Genomic DNA, 13,202 nt, shown 5'->3' with positions numbered 1-13,202 from the left:
ATGACCCAGACCCCAACCACACCAGAACAGAACCTGAAAAGTTAGTCATTCTCTGACTGTAGTATTTATTTTATGTCAATTCCCACTATTATAATTTTCAACACTTTGTAAATATTCTAAGCACATTTACTATGTAACTTCGTTTAAATCATCGTTTTGACTTTCTCAGATTTGTGTGCCCTTCAGAATATATCTCTAATTTCCTAAAGCAATTAGTCAAAATAATTTTTGGCTAATTAACATTTATCCTTAAAACAATACCCAAGTACTATATCAGTCTGGAAGTAAAATCGTTCCTGGTAAATGAGCAAAATAATCACTAAGATATAACTTTGAGTAGTTCACTATCTGAATAAAGGAAGAAGCAGAAATATCATATGCATAATATGTATACATACATATTTAAAATTAAGTATAATATGTGATAAATCCAAAAGTACAATATTTATGAATTCTTCCAATACGTGTTTGTTGAATACCTAAACAGATAGACATGATTCTGTGTATTGGACATCACAATGAAAAAACACAAAATCCATGCTCTCATGAATTTTACACTCTATTTGAGGGAGAGAGAAAATAATCACAGTAAACAAATAAGTCATATAACATGTTAAAACTGTGGTAGTGTTAGGGAGAAAACAAATGCAGTGTAAGAGCAACGGGTTAGTCTAGGGAAATTCTATAAGTAAGGTGGACAGTGTGGACTGTAATTAAAATAGCATTTTATAGAGAACTTATAAAATAGCATTTTATAAAGAAATGAGGACATGGCTGGAGATAGAAGGAATGGTCAGTATAAACACATGAAGTCAGAGGGGAACAGTAAAGGGTGAGAAGTTGGAGCAGAGTAAATGGGAGAAGAGGTCAAAGCGTTCTGGACAGGCCTTCAGGATATTATAAGGAGTTTGCCTTCTACTCTTGAGTAAAATGAGGAAGTAGAGTTTAGAACCAGGGAGCAATCAGATGGGAAATTCGTTTTGAAAATATTTCTCTGACCTCAGTGCTGACGGTGGAGTATAAGTGGGGCAAGGTGCAAGAGAAAGGCCAGTTAGGGAGTTAATTGCGCCTAACAATGGAGAAAACAGGTGTTGATGGTTTGAGTTGGGTAATGGAAATGGTGAGAAGAGGTGGGATTCTGTGTATGGTTTTTTTTTTTTTTTTTCCGGTACGTGGGCCTCTCACTGTTGTGGCTTCTGCCGTTGTGGAGCACAGGCTCAGCGGCCATGGCTCACGGGCCCAGTCGCTCCACGGCATGTGGGATCTTCCTGGACCGGGGCACGAACCCGTGTCCCCTGCATCGGCAGGTGGACTCTCAACCACTGCGCCACCAGGGAAGCCCTCTGTGTATGTTTTAAAGATGAAATGAATCCAATTGCTTGCATGGGGGATTTGCTAGGAATAGTATGGTCACAACAGTTAAAAAGTCTTGGTGTTGGGCTTCCTTGGTGGCGCAGTGGTTGAGAATCTGCCTGCTAATGCAGGGGACACGGGTTCGAGCCCTGGTCTGGGAGGATCCCACATGTCGCGGAGCAACTAGGCCCGTGAGCCACAACTACTGAGCCTGCGCGTCTGGAGCCTGTGCTCCGCAAAAAGAGAGACTGCGATAGTGAGAGGCCTGCGCACCGCGATGAAGAGTGGCCTCCGCTTGCCACAGCTAGAGAAAGCCCTCGCACAGAAACGAAGACCCAACACAGCAAAAATAAATAAATAAATTAATAAAGTCCTACCCCCAACATCTTCTTAAAAAAGAAAAAAAAAAGTCTTGGTGTTGAGCAAAACATTGGAGTAAAAAAGGAAAGACTCGGCTCTCTCCTGCACCCTCAGCAAAAGTAACTAGATGCTTCTATCTTACACTATTTTCAACTTATAGGATGTCCAAGCAGGAGCCCTGTACCCCTCTCTGTGGGTGAAACCTGCACTTTTTCAGAGCAATGGGAAGGTCCAGCAGCCAGGTGCAAAAGGACACCAACAGTCTACTTTATTTCAAGCTTGGGAACAGAGGGCATTTCTAATAGATCTGTAGTAGATTTGTAGTAGATCTGGAGGGGCAGCATGGGAGTCAGGGAGGTTCCCTTTGCAGCCACCAGCAGCTGCAGCTTACTTAGTCCTGCAGCACTGCCCAGGGGTGCCCAACCATGTGCAAGGCCACTGGACAGGGAGCTGCAGCACAGGGTCAGCACTGCCAGCAGGGAGGGGGGTGCAGCTGGTGAAAGCATGGTGAAGCCATTATATATAGATACTTAGGTAGATGTGTTGATAAATGAACCCAAATATGTAGATATCCCTAAGTCTCAATTCTACACCTTAAGTTTATTTATTTTAGAGTATCCTAAACATCTAATTACTCATAGTTTATGTCTGGAACTCTTGCAGTTGTGTGACAGTATCTACTTAACATATACAGAGAAACCTCAGTCTAAGAGCATTACTTTATCATTATATAAACGTTCTTTGATATTTCATTGAAAATAGAACCAATGAGAATTGATTAACTTAATCACCATTTCTAATGACCGAAGGTTTATAAATCATTTTATTTCCCTTATCTGAATATTTAAAACATAAAAAAGGGGCTTCCCTGGTGGCGCAGTGGTTGAGAGTCCGCCTGCTGACGCAGGGGATACGGGTTCGTGACCCGGGCCGGGAGGATCCCACATGCCACGGAACGGCTGGGCCCGTGAGCCATGGCCGCTGAGCCTGCGTGTCCAGAGCCTGTGCTCTGCAACAGGAGAGGCCACAACAGGGAGAGGCCCGCATACCACAAAACAAACAAAGAAAAAAAAAAACATAAAAAAAGGATGGCAGAATAATTTCTTTTCACTGTACTTTAAAAAGTTAGTACAAGTTAGGTATTTTGTTACAAATTCTGAGAGTTTTGGTAATTATTTTGCCTTTCCCCCCCCCATTGTCACTAATAGAATAATTATGTACATATATATAAATTATATATGATTTATTATTACATCTCTAGGATCTAGAATATTCTTTGATTTTTATAATAACTGCTCAAAATAATTGATAAATGAATACATGGATGCATAAATGAAAAGTCCATGGTTGTATGATAAAATCAACATGTTACTGAGTGACATTTTTCCCCACTCCACATATAATAGAAATTGTGGACATAGAATAATCTATATATTGGGCCTGCTTTTGGGAGAGTATAATGTAAGGGAAACTTACAGTCTGAGCAGGTCCTTATAGGTGTATTTTTAATTTCAGGATCTCCAAAAAATTAATTATATAACATATCACCGTCATTATCAAAAAATATTAGGATATCTGATACCAAGGACTGTTTCAGTACTCTGAAAAATGATTTCTGTACAATATAGATTTTATATTGCCAAAGAAGCCTGCTAATCAATCTCTTTAAGGAGAATTTTTGGAAACCTGATTTGAATAATGCAAAAGCTCACTGATTCTTTAAATATCTAAAAGTTGGATGACAAAATAAACGATAGAGCAAGTTAATGCCAGTCTAAAATTATCTGTATGAGGATAATTAAAAATATTTAAATAAGAATTCCAATTACTGACATCTAATATTAATAAAAATAACTAATGCTGGAAAATTTTTAACTAATTTTTACTCAAATGAATATTATAGTTTTTTTTTGTTGTTTGTTTGTTTTTTGCGGTACGCGGGCCTCTCAGTTGTGGCCTCTCCCATTGCGGAGCACAGGCTCCGGATGCGCAGGCTCAGCGACCATGGCTTACAGGCCCAGCCGCTCCGCGGCATGTGGGATCTTCCCGGACCGGGGCATGAGCCCGTGTCTCCTGCATCGGCGCGCGGACTCTCAACCACTGCGCCACCAGGGAAGCCCGAATGTTATAGCTTGAATCATAACTAATGTGAAATGCTCGTGAGATATACCTTCTTTTATCTTTTCCATTTGTTGATGATTTTATTTGAATAAATAAACCTTCTAGCATACTGAGGGTTTTCTCAATCTTTTGGGTGGGTGCATGGGTTCTTGGAATATACGAAGTTGACCAAGTTAGGTTTTACTGTGGTCTGATGTGTCAGCCTTGTAACGTGACTGTAATTTTAATTAGACCACATGGGTTGTTTTTCTTTCATGACTAGATTACTATGCAAACTTAAATGTCTGTGGTCAGAGGGATATGTGTCTTGCAGCCTGGAAGCTGGGGAACAAAAAGCATTCAAGAAGATTGAAATAATTAATTCTGCATTAAGGATATGTCAATATTGCCCTCTGACTCACTCCAAGAGCATACCATTTTCACTAATTGGAAAGTACACAAATCTTTGGTATTGTTTACGATAAACTCAGCAGGGAATGTGACTTCCTAGTGTAGGCCCAACAAAGTGCTCCATTTATGAATAAATCATGTTTGGATCTTGAGAAAAGAGGCATCAGTTAGTGGCAGTTGGCTTCCCTGAATATCAGGAACTCTGGATAATTAACTGCCAGTACTTTTTTATTCCTTTCTATTGAAACATTCATTGACAGAAAAACAGACTTTGTTACCAATATGCAATATGTAATGCATTTTGGGAAACATTACATAATTCCATTGCTGTATCTTAATGGAATATTCAGCATTATTACTGTCATTACTAGGCATTTCAAAGTCACCATGGGAGGTAAGCCTATTTTCCATTAAAAGATTATTTCAGTATGAAATCTGTCTGAACTATTATTGCCCATAAACCTGAATAGCACAAATGCCATACAAAAAAAGAAAACGTTTTATTCTTTCAGATATTATTTTAGTGAATAAAGACAAAATGAAATTACTGCATTGCTGGTGTTTGGGGATATTTAGCATAAGGCTGGTCATGTTTTACATTTGCTTATATGGTAAATTTTTAGGTGATCTGTAAATGACTATCCCTCTTAATGTGAAGAGTTTTTCACATATCACAGCATAGCAAGACTCATTGGAAAAATAATTCTTCCTTAAATCATATTAATTTGGTTAGAGCTCTCAATAGTAATGATAATGATTTTGTGTTCTTACCTGTATTCAGTGGAATTTTGTACCAAGATATTTAGTCTGTGGAGAAACTTTTTCTCCCTAGAGAAAAAAGAAGCTAGAGACAAGGTAGTTGTAAAAACTGGTTTATTTTTTTTAAAAAATAAATACAAAAATATAAATATAAAACATTAGCAGATAGAATTTGATGAAATGAAATTGCACAAACGTTTGTATACCAGGTTGCATATCACACCTACTAACACCACATGTACATTTTATTTTTTAATTTAACATACAGAACAGGATATACCTTAAATTTTTTCTTCACCTTTAAGAAACGGAAGTGGCTTGTTTGTGAGGCTGCTTAAGGGAGAACTATCCTGTTCATGTTTCTGAAATTATCTTTTATTTCCTAAGAAGGACAACACTGAATTTCCATAGCTTTGGCTCTTGGAAGTGATTAAATAAAATGTCGTATATATTCCATGAGACATCCTACAGGGAAGAATTAATGTAATTAATGAACAAATTAAAAAGGAAATGGGAAAAAAAATTGTGCTGAGTGGCAGGAAAATTTTCCTGAATATCAAATATTATGAAGTGGAGACGGTGTCGGTAAAGTTACTTCCTCTTGCTTGAGCAGAACATATATCCTAGGTTAAGAGTCTTTGTCACTTTCCCCGCCACCGTACATTTCCGCCAGCTTATTAAACCGAGGCCCCCATTCTCGGAGGTAATCGTAGTTTTGGTCTCCGTCAGTGGTACCTGATTCTAAAGAACTCAGAGATTCCGCGATGGAATCGTTTCCTTCGTAGGCATACGTTGCAAGTGAGTCGTAGGGCGGTGCGGTGGGATCCAGATCGTGCTCTTTTAGCCTTTCATTAATGAAATCCCGGACATCCGTGTTATCCGGAGCTGTCGGAGTCCTCCGTGGGATAAATAAAGTTTCCGGAATAATATCTCGCCGCAGCTTTTTTTCCTCGATAGCTGCAGGATTCCTCAGGGTGCCGATATCAAAGGCCTGGGTGTCCTCCTCTCCGCCACCTTCATCGTTATAGCTCACAATGTTGTCTCTGATATCTTCTTTAGACAAGATCAGAGGCTCTTTTTTCCGCTGTCTTTTCAGAGCTGCAAACAGTACTACTATAACTTGAAAAAAGAAAAAAGATGCATTAGAGGTCCATCTGAAACACATATTAATAAATAACGAGTGGAAGTACTATAAACGAGTTTGTTATTTAGGTTTTCTGGAACTGGTTAGAATTTAGGGTTAATTTTGTATTTCCATAATTTTTTTTTTTTTTTTGCAGGGCTTGTGGGGAGGGGGAGGCGTGAGAGGAGAGGGGAGTGTTGAAGGATTTAGCCAGGATGGTTAGAGTTTAAGAACAGTGGTTCTAATTTACTTTTAAAGCAATGTGAAAGGTTTTTTCAAATACAGTGACTTATTTTATCTATTTTTCTAAGAACTGTTTAAAGATAGTTCCTGATTGTACAGACGTTATTTATACTTTGCATTAAATAATGACATAAGATGTTGTTTAAAAAATAGACACAAATCAAATTCAGCTTCAAATAAAACAATGAAGAAGGGCAAAAATACGCCCATATTTTTACATCCTTATGCAATATTAAAAAGGCAGCTTTCTTCACAAGATATGGAGTATCCATATCTGTTAAATAGCTTTGTGGATGGATTTACATATTTTTTTTCCTTACATTGTTACTAGAAGGTCTTAATTACTGGGAAAAAAGATCACATTATTTAGACATTATTAGTTTAGAAATTTATGAGGTTTTCCATGGAAATATATATCACTCATGAGATCAAAAAAAAAATTGCTGGATCACATGATGGCAAAGAGTAAATTCAAATTACTACACTGAATTAACTACAAAAATTATGTATGAATTTCAGCTATATGTATCTTAATGAGTATAGATCCACAAGTAGAAATGTGTATCATTCAGACAGGACATTTCCCTACTTCCATGGGAAGATATCAGTAATAATAATAATATGCTTATTATTTTAGTAATCATAATAATGGTAATAGCATAAAAGATAGGAGAAAGCTAAAATCATTTTCCCTCTGGTTGTATTAGTTTTCCACCCTCATTCTTTATCCCCAAACATTTTGGTCATAATCCTTTAAAAATGATGATTTAGAGAAACAGATGTGAATTCAGTTAGATGAGGAAAGGAAGGGAAAATATCTTACCAGGTATATGTATGAAGAAATATCTATATTTATTTAGCCTCATTAGAACAAACATTTAAAGGATATGGGATTTATTACTGGTCTTGACTGAATGTGTCCCCTAAAAATTCATATGCTAAAGCCTAAATAAATTCCCAATGTGATGGTGTGTGGAAGTGGAGTCTTGGGGAAGTAATTAGGTCATGGAGGTGGAAGCCTCATGAATGGGATTAGTGCTCTCTTGACATGACACAGGAGAGAGGATTGCTTTCTGCCCCTTGAGGATACAAGAGAAGACAGCCGTCTGTGAAATAGGAAGTATGCCCTTGCAAAACATGAAATCCACCAGTGCCTTGATCTTGGACTTACCTGTCTCCACACTGTGAGAAATAAATTTCTGTGGTTTAAACTACCAGTCTATGATATTTTGTTACAGCAGCCTGAATGAAGGCAATTATGTTATTATGTAGAGTGGTATTATGTTTTCTGTTTTATTAACTCAGAACAGTAAGACTTCTTGCCCTCAAGCTTGTGTGAGAGGGCAGACAAGGGACTTTTTTTTTTTTTTTTTTTTCTGCTGTACGCGGGCCTCTCACTGTTGTGGCCTCTCCCATTGCGGAGCACAGGCTCCTGACGCGCAGGCTCAGCGGCCATGGCTCACGGGCCCAGCTGATCCACGGCATGTGGGATCTTCCCGGACCGGGGCAAGAACCCGCGTCCCCTGCATCGGCAGGCAGACTCTCAACCACTGCGCCACCAGGGAAGCCCGGGACTTTTATTAATGCAACAAAAAAGAAAGTTTTAATCCATTGACAACTGTTCTTGACCTTCAAACTGATTAAAAAATAAATAGGCCACCACGAAGAGAAAGAAAATGTTTATTCTTCAAGTTTTTAAGAAAATGTGACCTTTTCTTTTGGCTAAATTCATGATTTGTGCACACACATAAACTTGTGATGTAACGATTTTAAACCTCAGATTGCTTATGATCAGCTAAAGGATCTTAGCCAGTAAAAAATGTGCTAATAATGAGGATAATGAAACTTACTAAGATTGGCTTCAAAATCCCAGTTCATTTCACTGCTTCTTAAAATATCAGATACAGTGTTTTTTGATTGGAGTCACAAGAATACTCCCAATAGTTTTAAGATAATGCAACTAGAGAGTAAACAATCTGATTTTTAACTCAAAAGCAGTTAAAAAGCAATTTGTTCTGGGTTATAAAATCAAGTATTGTTTTCGGGACAAGTGAACGAGGTAAAGGGCTATGTTAACATTACATAAGTGAAGAGGTAAGATAGTGAGGCCATTGTCTAGCTGTAATAAGAACCAAAAACAGTGGAAATACTTTAGATTTACTGGAAAACTACATATAAAGACTGACAGCAAGGTGCCTTGCCTTAGCTCAGCCACTCAGAAATTGTGTAACCTTGGAAAACGTTTAGAACATCTCTAACTTTCAGTTTCATTATTTAAAAAGGGAAGGTAATGACTCTGTCTGATCAGATAAAATATTTTAATACAAACAACATTCCACTGTTAATTGATGTCTGTCTTAAATTTGGGGGTTAGTTTTAGGGGAAGTATTTTAATAGTAACATTTCCACTTACAAACACTGTGAAGTAACCATCTAGGAAATAATCACGGTTTCTTACCCAGCAGAATAATGATGCAGAGGAGAATGGCGACCAAGGCCCCTGTGCTGAGGCCGGCGGGAAGGAGCAGGGCCTCAGCGCTGCAGGACTGCATGTTGCCTTGGCTGTCACATGCGCACACTCTGATGGTGAGTGTGCCAGTGCTGCTCTGAATCGGGTAATCGTTGTCCGATATCACCACAGGCAAGAGATAGGTGCTTATTTCATGTCTACTGAAGCCATTTTTTCTGGTTAAAATTCTGGCAGTATTATCTAAAATAAATTTTAACATATTACAAATGGCTTTGGGGACAATACATTTGTCTCATCCTGATCAACGTGGTTTGACACAAAAATAAAGAGTTGTTTGTGTAAAATACAAAATTGATATCAATTTCCCTATCAAATATATACAAGGCAATTCAAATATAGATAAGATAAATAAGACAGTTTGAAGAATCTAATACCATTATTACTTATTAGATTTTTAACTAATTTTCAGATGCTTTCAAAATGGTGATTTTTTTATAAGTGAATCATTTATCAAGACTATAGAGATGGTAGCATATTGTTTACCACAGTTTTCGAAAAACATAAATATTACGCATACCAAAGAAAAAATTATAGTAAATGTTTTTTATTTACAAATGTATGTGTGTGCACATACACAAAACACACATTAATCCAATATTCATGAAGAAAAATATGATTGGGTAAATTTTAACTATAGTTGTATTTTTAAAATCAATTAAGCATTCAAAAACCTTCAAGAGTCCCGATGTATGAAGAACAGTTAGCAAGTTACTTAATATTTTTGAACTTTGATTTCCACCAATTAAAATGAATACAGTGTGTAACTCAAAGTATTGGTGGAAGACACTAATGTGGAGTGCCTAACAGACACACAGAAAGAAGTAGGGACTTAATCAAGGCTAGCATCCTCCTACCTAGAATATTGCTACTGATATTTCCTTTATCCAATAACTCACCCAGTATCCTTAAATGTGGGTTGTGCATCTATATAATGATATTGAAAAATAAAATCAATATATACTTGGATGATAATTTCCTATTCTGTTTGTCCAATGTGCTGGGTCTTGTTTAGCCAATCCCATAAGGATGCTTAAAATGCCAATGTAGGGAAGGGAGTGAGTTAGGCAATTGCTAAATCAAACCAACAGGATAGCAAAATTTAAAAAAAAGAAAAGAAAATGACAATCTTTTTGCAGGTGTAGTGGTTGAACATAAAGTAATCATTTCCTAAATTTTAGCAAGAAGTTAAATCTTAGTATATCAGTTAACTACCACATAATCTAGAATAGTAAATTAGCAAAATAGAAGATGTGCATAAGCAAATTTAAAAAATAAAATGTAATCCTGATAATGTTGCAATTCTGACTTTTCTTCCAAGGAGTATTAGGATACAATTCTTCCTTTCTCAAACCTACACTAAAACAAACATTTACATGCATATGGGTATTTTCAGAATCTTCTTGCCTTACTTTTAACTTTTCAAAAATTTCTAAATCTTAATTTTGCCTGCAATAGCTTTGATACATTGAAGAGCCAAAAGAAGTTTTACCCTAAACTAACAATTCTGTTTGAATCATTTTATTAAATATTCAGAAAGTCATCATATAATTATGCTTTTGACCTGTAAGTTAGTGAAAAGTGAGGCATCTTTAACAATGTGATACTAACTGTGGTATCACAGAAGCAGGAAATGTATTTGAAGAAAGATGTAGAATTAAAGATTTTTAAGATGAACATATAGACAAATGCGAGGGTATTTTCTCAAGAAGGTCAACTTTAAGGTGATGTCTATGTCATTGGAATTTCTTTCAAAATTCACCCAATAACAGAAAATAGTGAATTTATGAAAGATTAGATCAAATATTCCATCAGACTTTACTGGTAGTCTATTTAGTGTATGTTCAGGTTTGTATTCATATGGCTTCAGTCCTTGCTTTGAGTAACTTATGTAGGATCAGGAACTCTACCCAGTATAGGAAATTGCTACTATTTATCAAAAATTAATTAAGATTAGCTTGAGTTGTTTCCCCAGTAACTGTGAAGTGCGGTGATAAGATAGTACTATTTCAAGTCTCTATTACTTTTTAAAATTGAGAGGTGGTTGTTGAGATCCGGGGCTCAGTTTAACAAGAACATAAAACAAATTAAAATACAATTAGAAAGTGGTACAATACAATACGATATTTCAGCTCAGTACTAAGAATGTCCTGTCTAAATTCTATGTTTAGGTTACCAGATTCAGCGAATTAAAGTGATGGGTCCTTTTCTAATATTCAGATATTACATCTGATATTGGGCATTTTGTATTTTATTTGCCAATTCTACGTTAATATTTCTAATCACAACTATTTTAGGTGTCCAGAGGGACAGAAAAGATAGACATTTCAGAAGCTCATTAGTAAATAGATGTTACCAACCGATGCCTCCCTTCAGCTGATGTGTGCAAAGATCATACTATATCAAATATCTCAAGTAGTAGTTGCTCAGTGTAAAACTATCCATTATCTTAAACTGCTTTCTGACATTCTGAAATCCACCTAGATATGCTATAGCAACCTGGCTCTGCCAGTGTACATACACAGTTAGGAAGGTGTTGTAAATATGCCAATGTAGTTATTAGATTTATTTTAAGAATAATTACATCTATAGTAGCTCTAAAACAACTATGCCTTTTTACCAAAAACTACCTTATATAATTAGTTTTAACATAAATTTGTTGAAGACAGAAAACTCTGATTACATACTTTTGTTTAGCCTAGAATAATTACCATACATATTTTCCAAAGAATAAAGCTCTTTGACTTTTTGAAAATAGTGACCCATTTTTGTATTTTTCCTCAAAAATATGTTTCTTCTTTTTTTGAGAATGCAAGAAATATGTTTAGTATTTTTGATCACAGAGTCATTATAAGATTCATATGTTACACAGAAGAATAGTGCATCTTGTCATTGAAACTATGTTTTTGCACCCAATCCCCTCATAGGCTAATGTGGCTACTTTTATTTTTTCTTTGTCTCTTCTATGCCTTTTTGGCTTTGGTGAATCTGCTGCTGCTAAATCTCACTGAAGTTTACACAAGAGTCTCATTGAGCCATTCATTTCTCTGTGTGTCCTACTATTTTGTTATAGGAACTGATTATTCCGGCCTTTCTAATGTTTGCAAGATTCAGTCTTTGCATTAGAACCCATATAGAGTCTTCTTTCACATATTTTATAATCTTAAAATTCAAGAAAGTAACCACTGTTAAGAAATTACCATAATAGCGCATTAAAAATATAATGAAGCCAAAATTTTGTAACACAGATCTATAAATGAATATATCATGTATATGGTAATTGTTACTTTGGGGAAAATTTCTTGTTAATGTCACCTTAAATCATAATGAACACGTTCTAAAATTTACCTTCATTGTCTTGTACTGTGAAGTTTGGATTGACAGCTGCTAAACTGAAGAAAAATTTTTGTCCACCTAAGGGATCATCTTTGTCTACTGCACTTATAGTCTGTATTAGCTGCAGAAGAGAGAAAAATGTATATTTATCAAACTTCCATGGGTAGAATCTGCTTTACAATATATAATTTTTTAATATCCAATTTTGTCTAACATTTTTTAAAGGACAATTGATTTTCTTCCTTGTGCATGTACCTTTGTTTGAGTTATTCCATCTTTTTATTATTACTTAGATTTAAACAAAGTCTCTCTCTCTCCCTCCCACTAGTAATTAATTTAATACTAAATCAATTAAAGTTAATTATAATTAAAATAATAAATAGTAACATTGTATTCTTTACAGTTTTATTAGATATAGCATTTGAAATAAGTAGGTATTTCATGTATATTTAAACATTTATCTAGAAGATAAATGTATCTAATGTAGGAAAATTTAGAAAATTATTGTGATTAGGGCTTTCCTCTTCATTAAAAGTAAAGTGAAAACTATTCAAAGAATTTAGAGATTTTATAGACAATTACATATAACTTTATAAAGGAAAGACAAACATTACAGTATTATCTAATTTAACAGTAACTGTTCACTTCATTTGCACTGTCAACAGAATTATATATTTTTAAATTCAACATATACGTATAATACTACAGGGATTGGTTATTTTAAAAAGGTCAACTCTGATTTATTTTAGGGTAAGAGAATATAAGAAGCTATCTAGTAACAAAGTAGAAAATTTAACACCTTATACTATAAACAGATGACTGCTTTGAACATATTATACAATTAATTAATATTATACAAATATATATGTAACAGATAGCTATGTATTTTTTGCATATATATACATTTTGTCCTTAACATATTTATACAATACCATTTTATGTATTTTTGCATATTTTAATTTTGCAAGAAGATTTCAGAAGTTGTTAAAT

General features: G+C 35.4%; 1 protein-coding gene across 2 annotated transcripts in view; it reads right to left on the bottom strand.

The window, feature by feature from the left end:
* Positions 1-5,088: 5,088 nt before the first annotated feature.
* LOC132423657 (cadherin-10) overlaps positions 5,089-13,202 on the bottom strand; it is a 189,045-nt gene continuing 180,931 nt past the window's right edge. Inside the window, exons 10-12 of one of the 2 annotated variants that reach the window (XM_060009642.1) lie at positions 12,225-12,333; positions 8,808-9,059; positions 5,089-6,102 (exon numbers count right to left, since the gene is read on the bottom strand). In XM_060009642.1, coding sequence (XP_059865625.1) covers positions 5,612-6,102; positions 8,808-9,059; positions 12,225-12,333 — 852 coding nt within the window. In that variant the 3' untranslated portion in view covers positions 5,089-5,611. The remainder of the gene's footprint in view (positions 6,103-8,807; positions 9,060-12,224; positions 12,334-13,202) is intronic. The other variant, XM_060009643.1, reaches the window with a different exon arrangement.

Source organism: Delphinus delphis, chromosome 3 (genome assembly GCF_949987515.2).
Source record: "Delphinus delphis chromosome 3, mDelDel1.2, whole genome shotgun sequence".
NCBI lineage: Eukaryota > Metazoa > Chordata > Mammalia > Artiodactyla > Delphinidae > Delphinus > Delphinus delphis.
The sequence above is the reverse complement of the archived record's forward strand: the minus strand, read 5'-3'. Positions and strand labels throughout refer to the sequence as shown.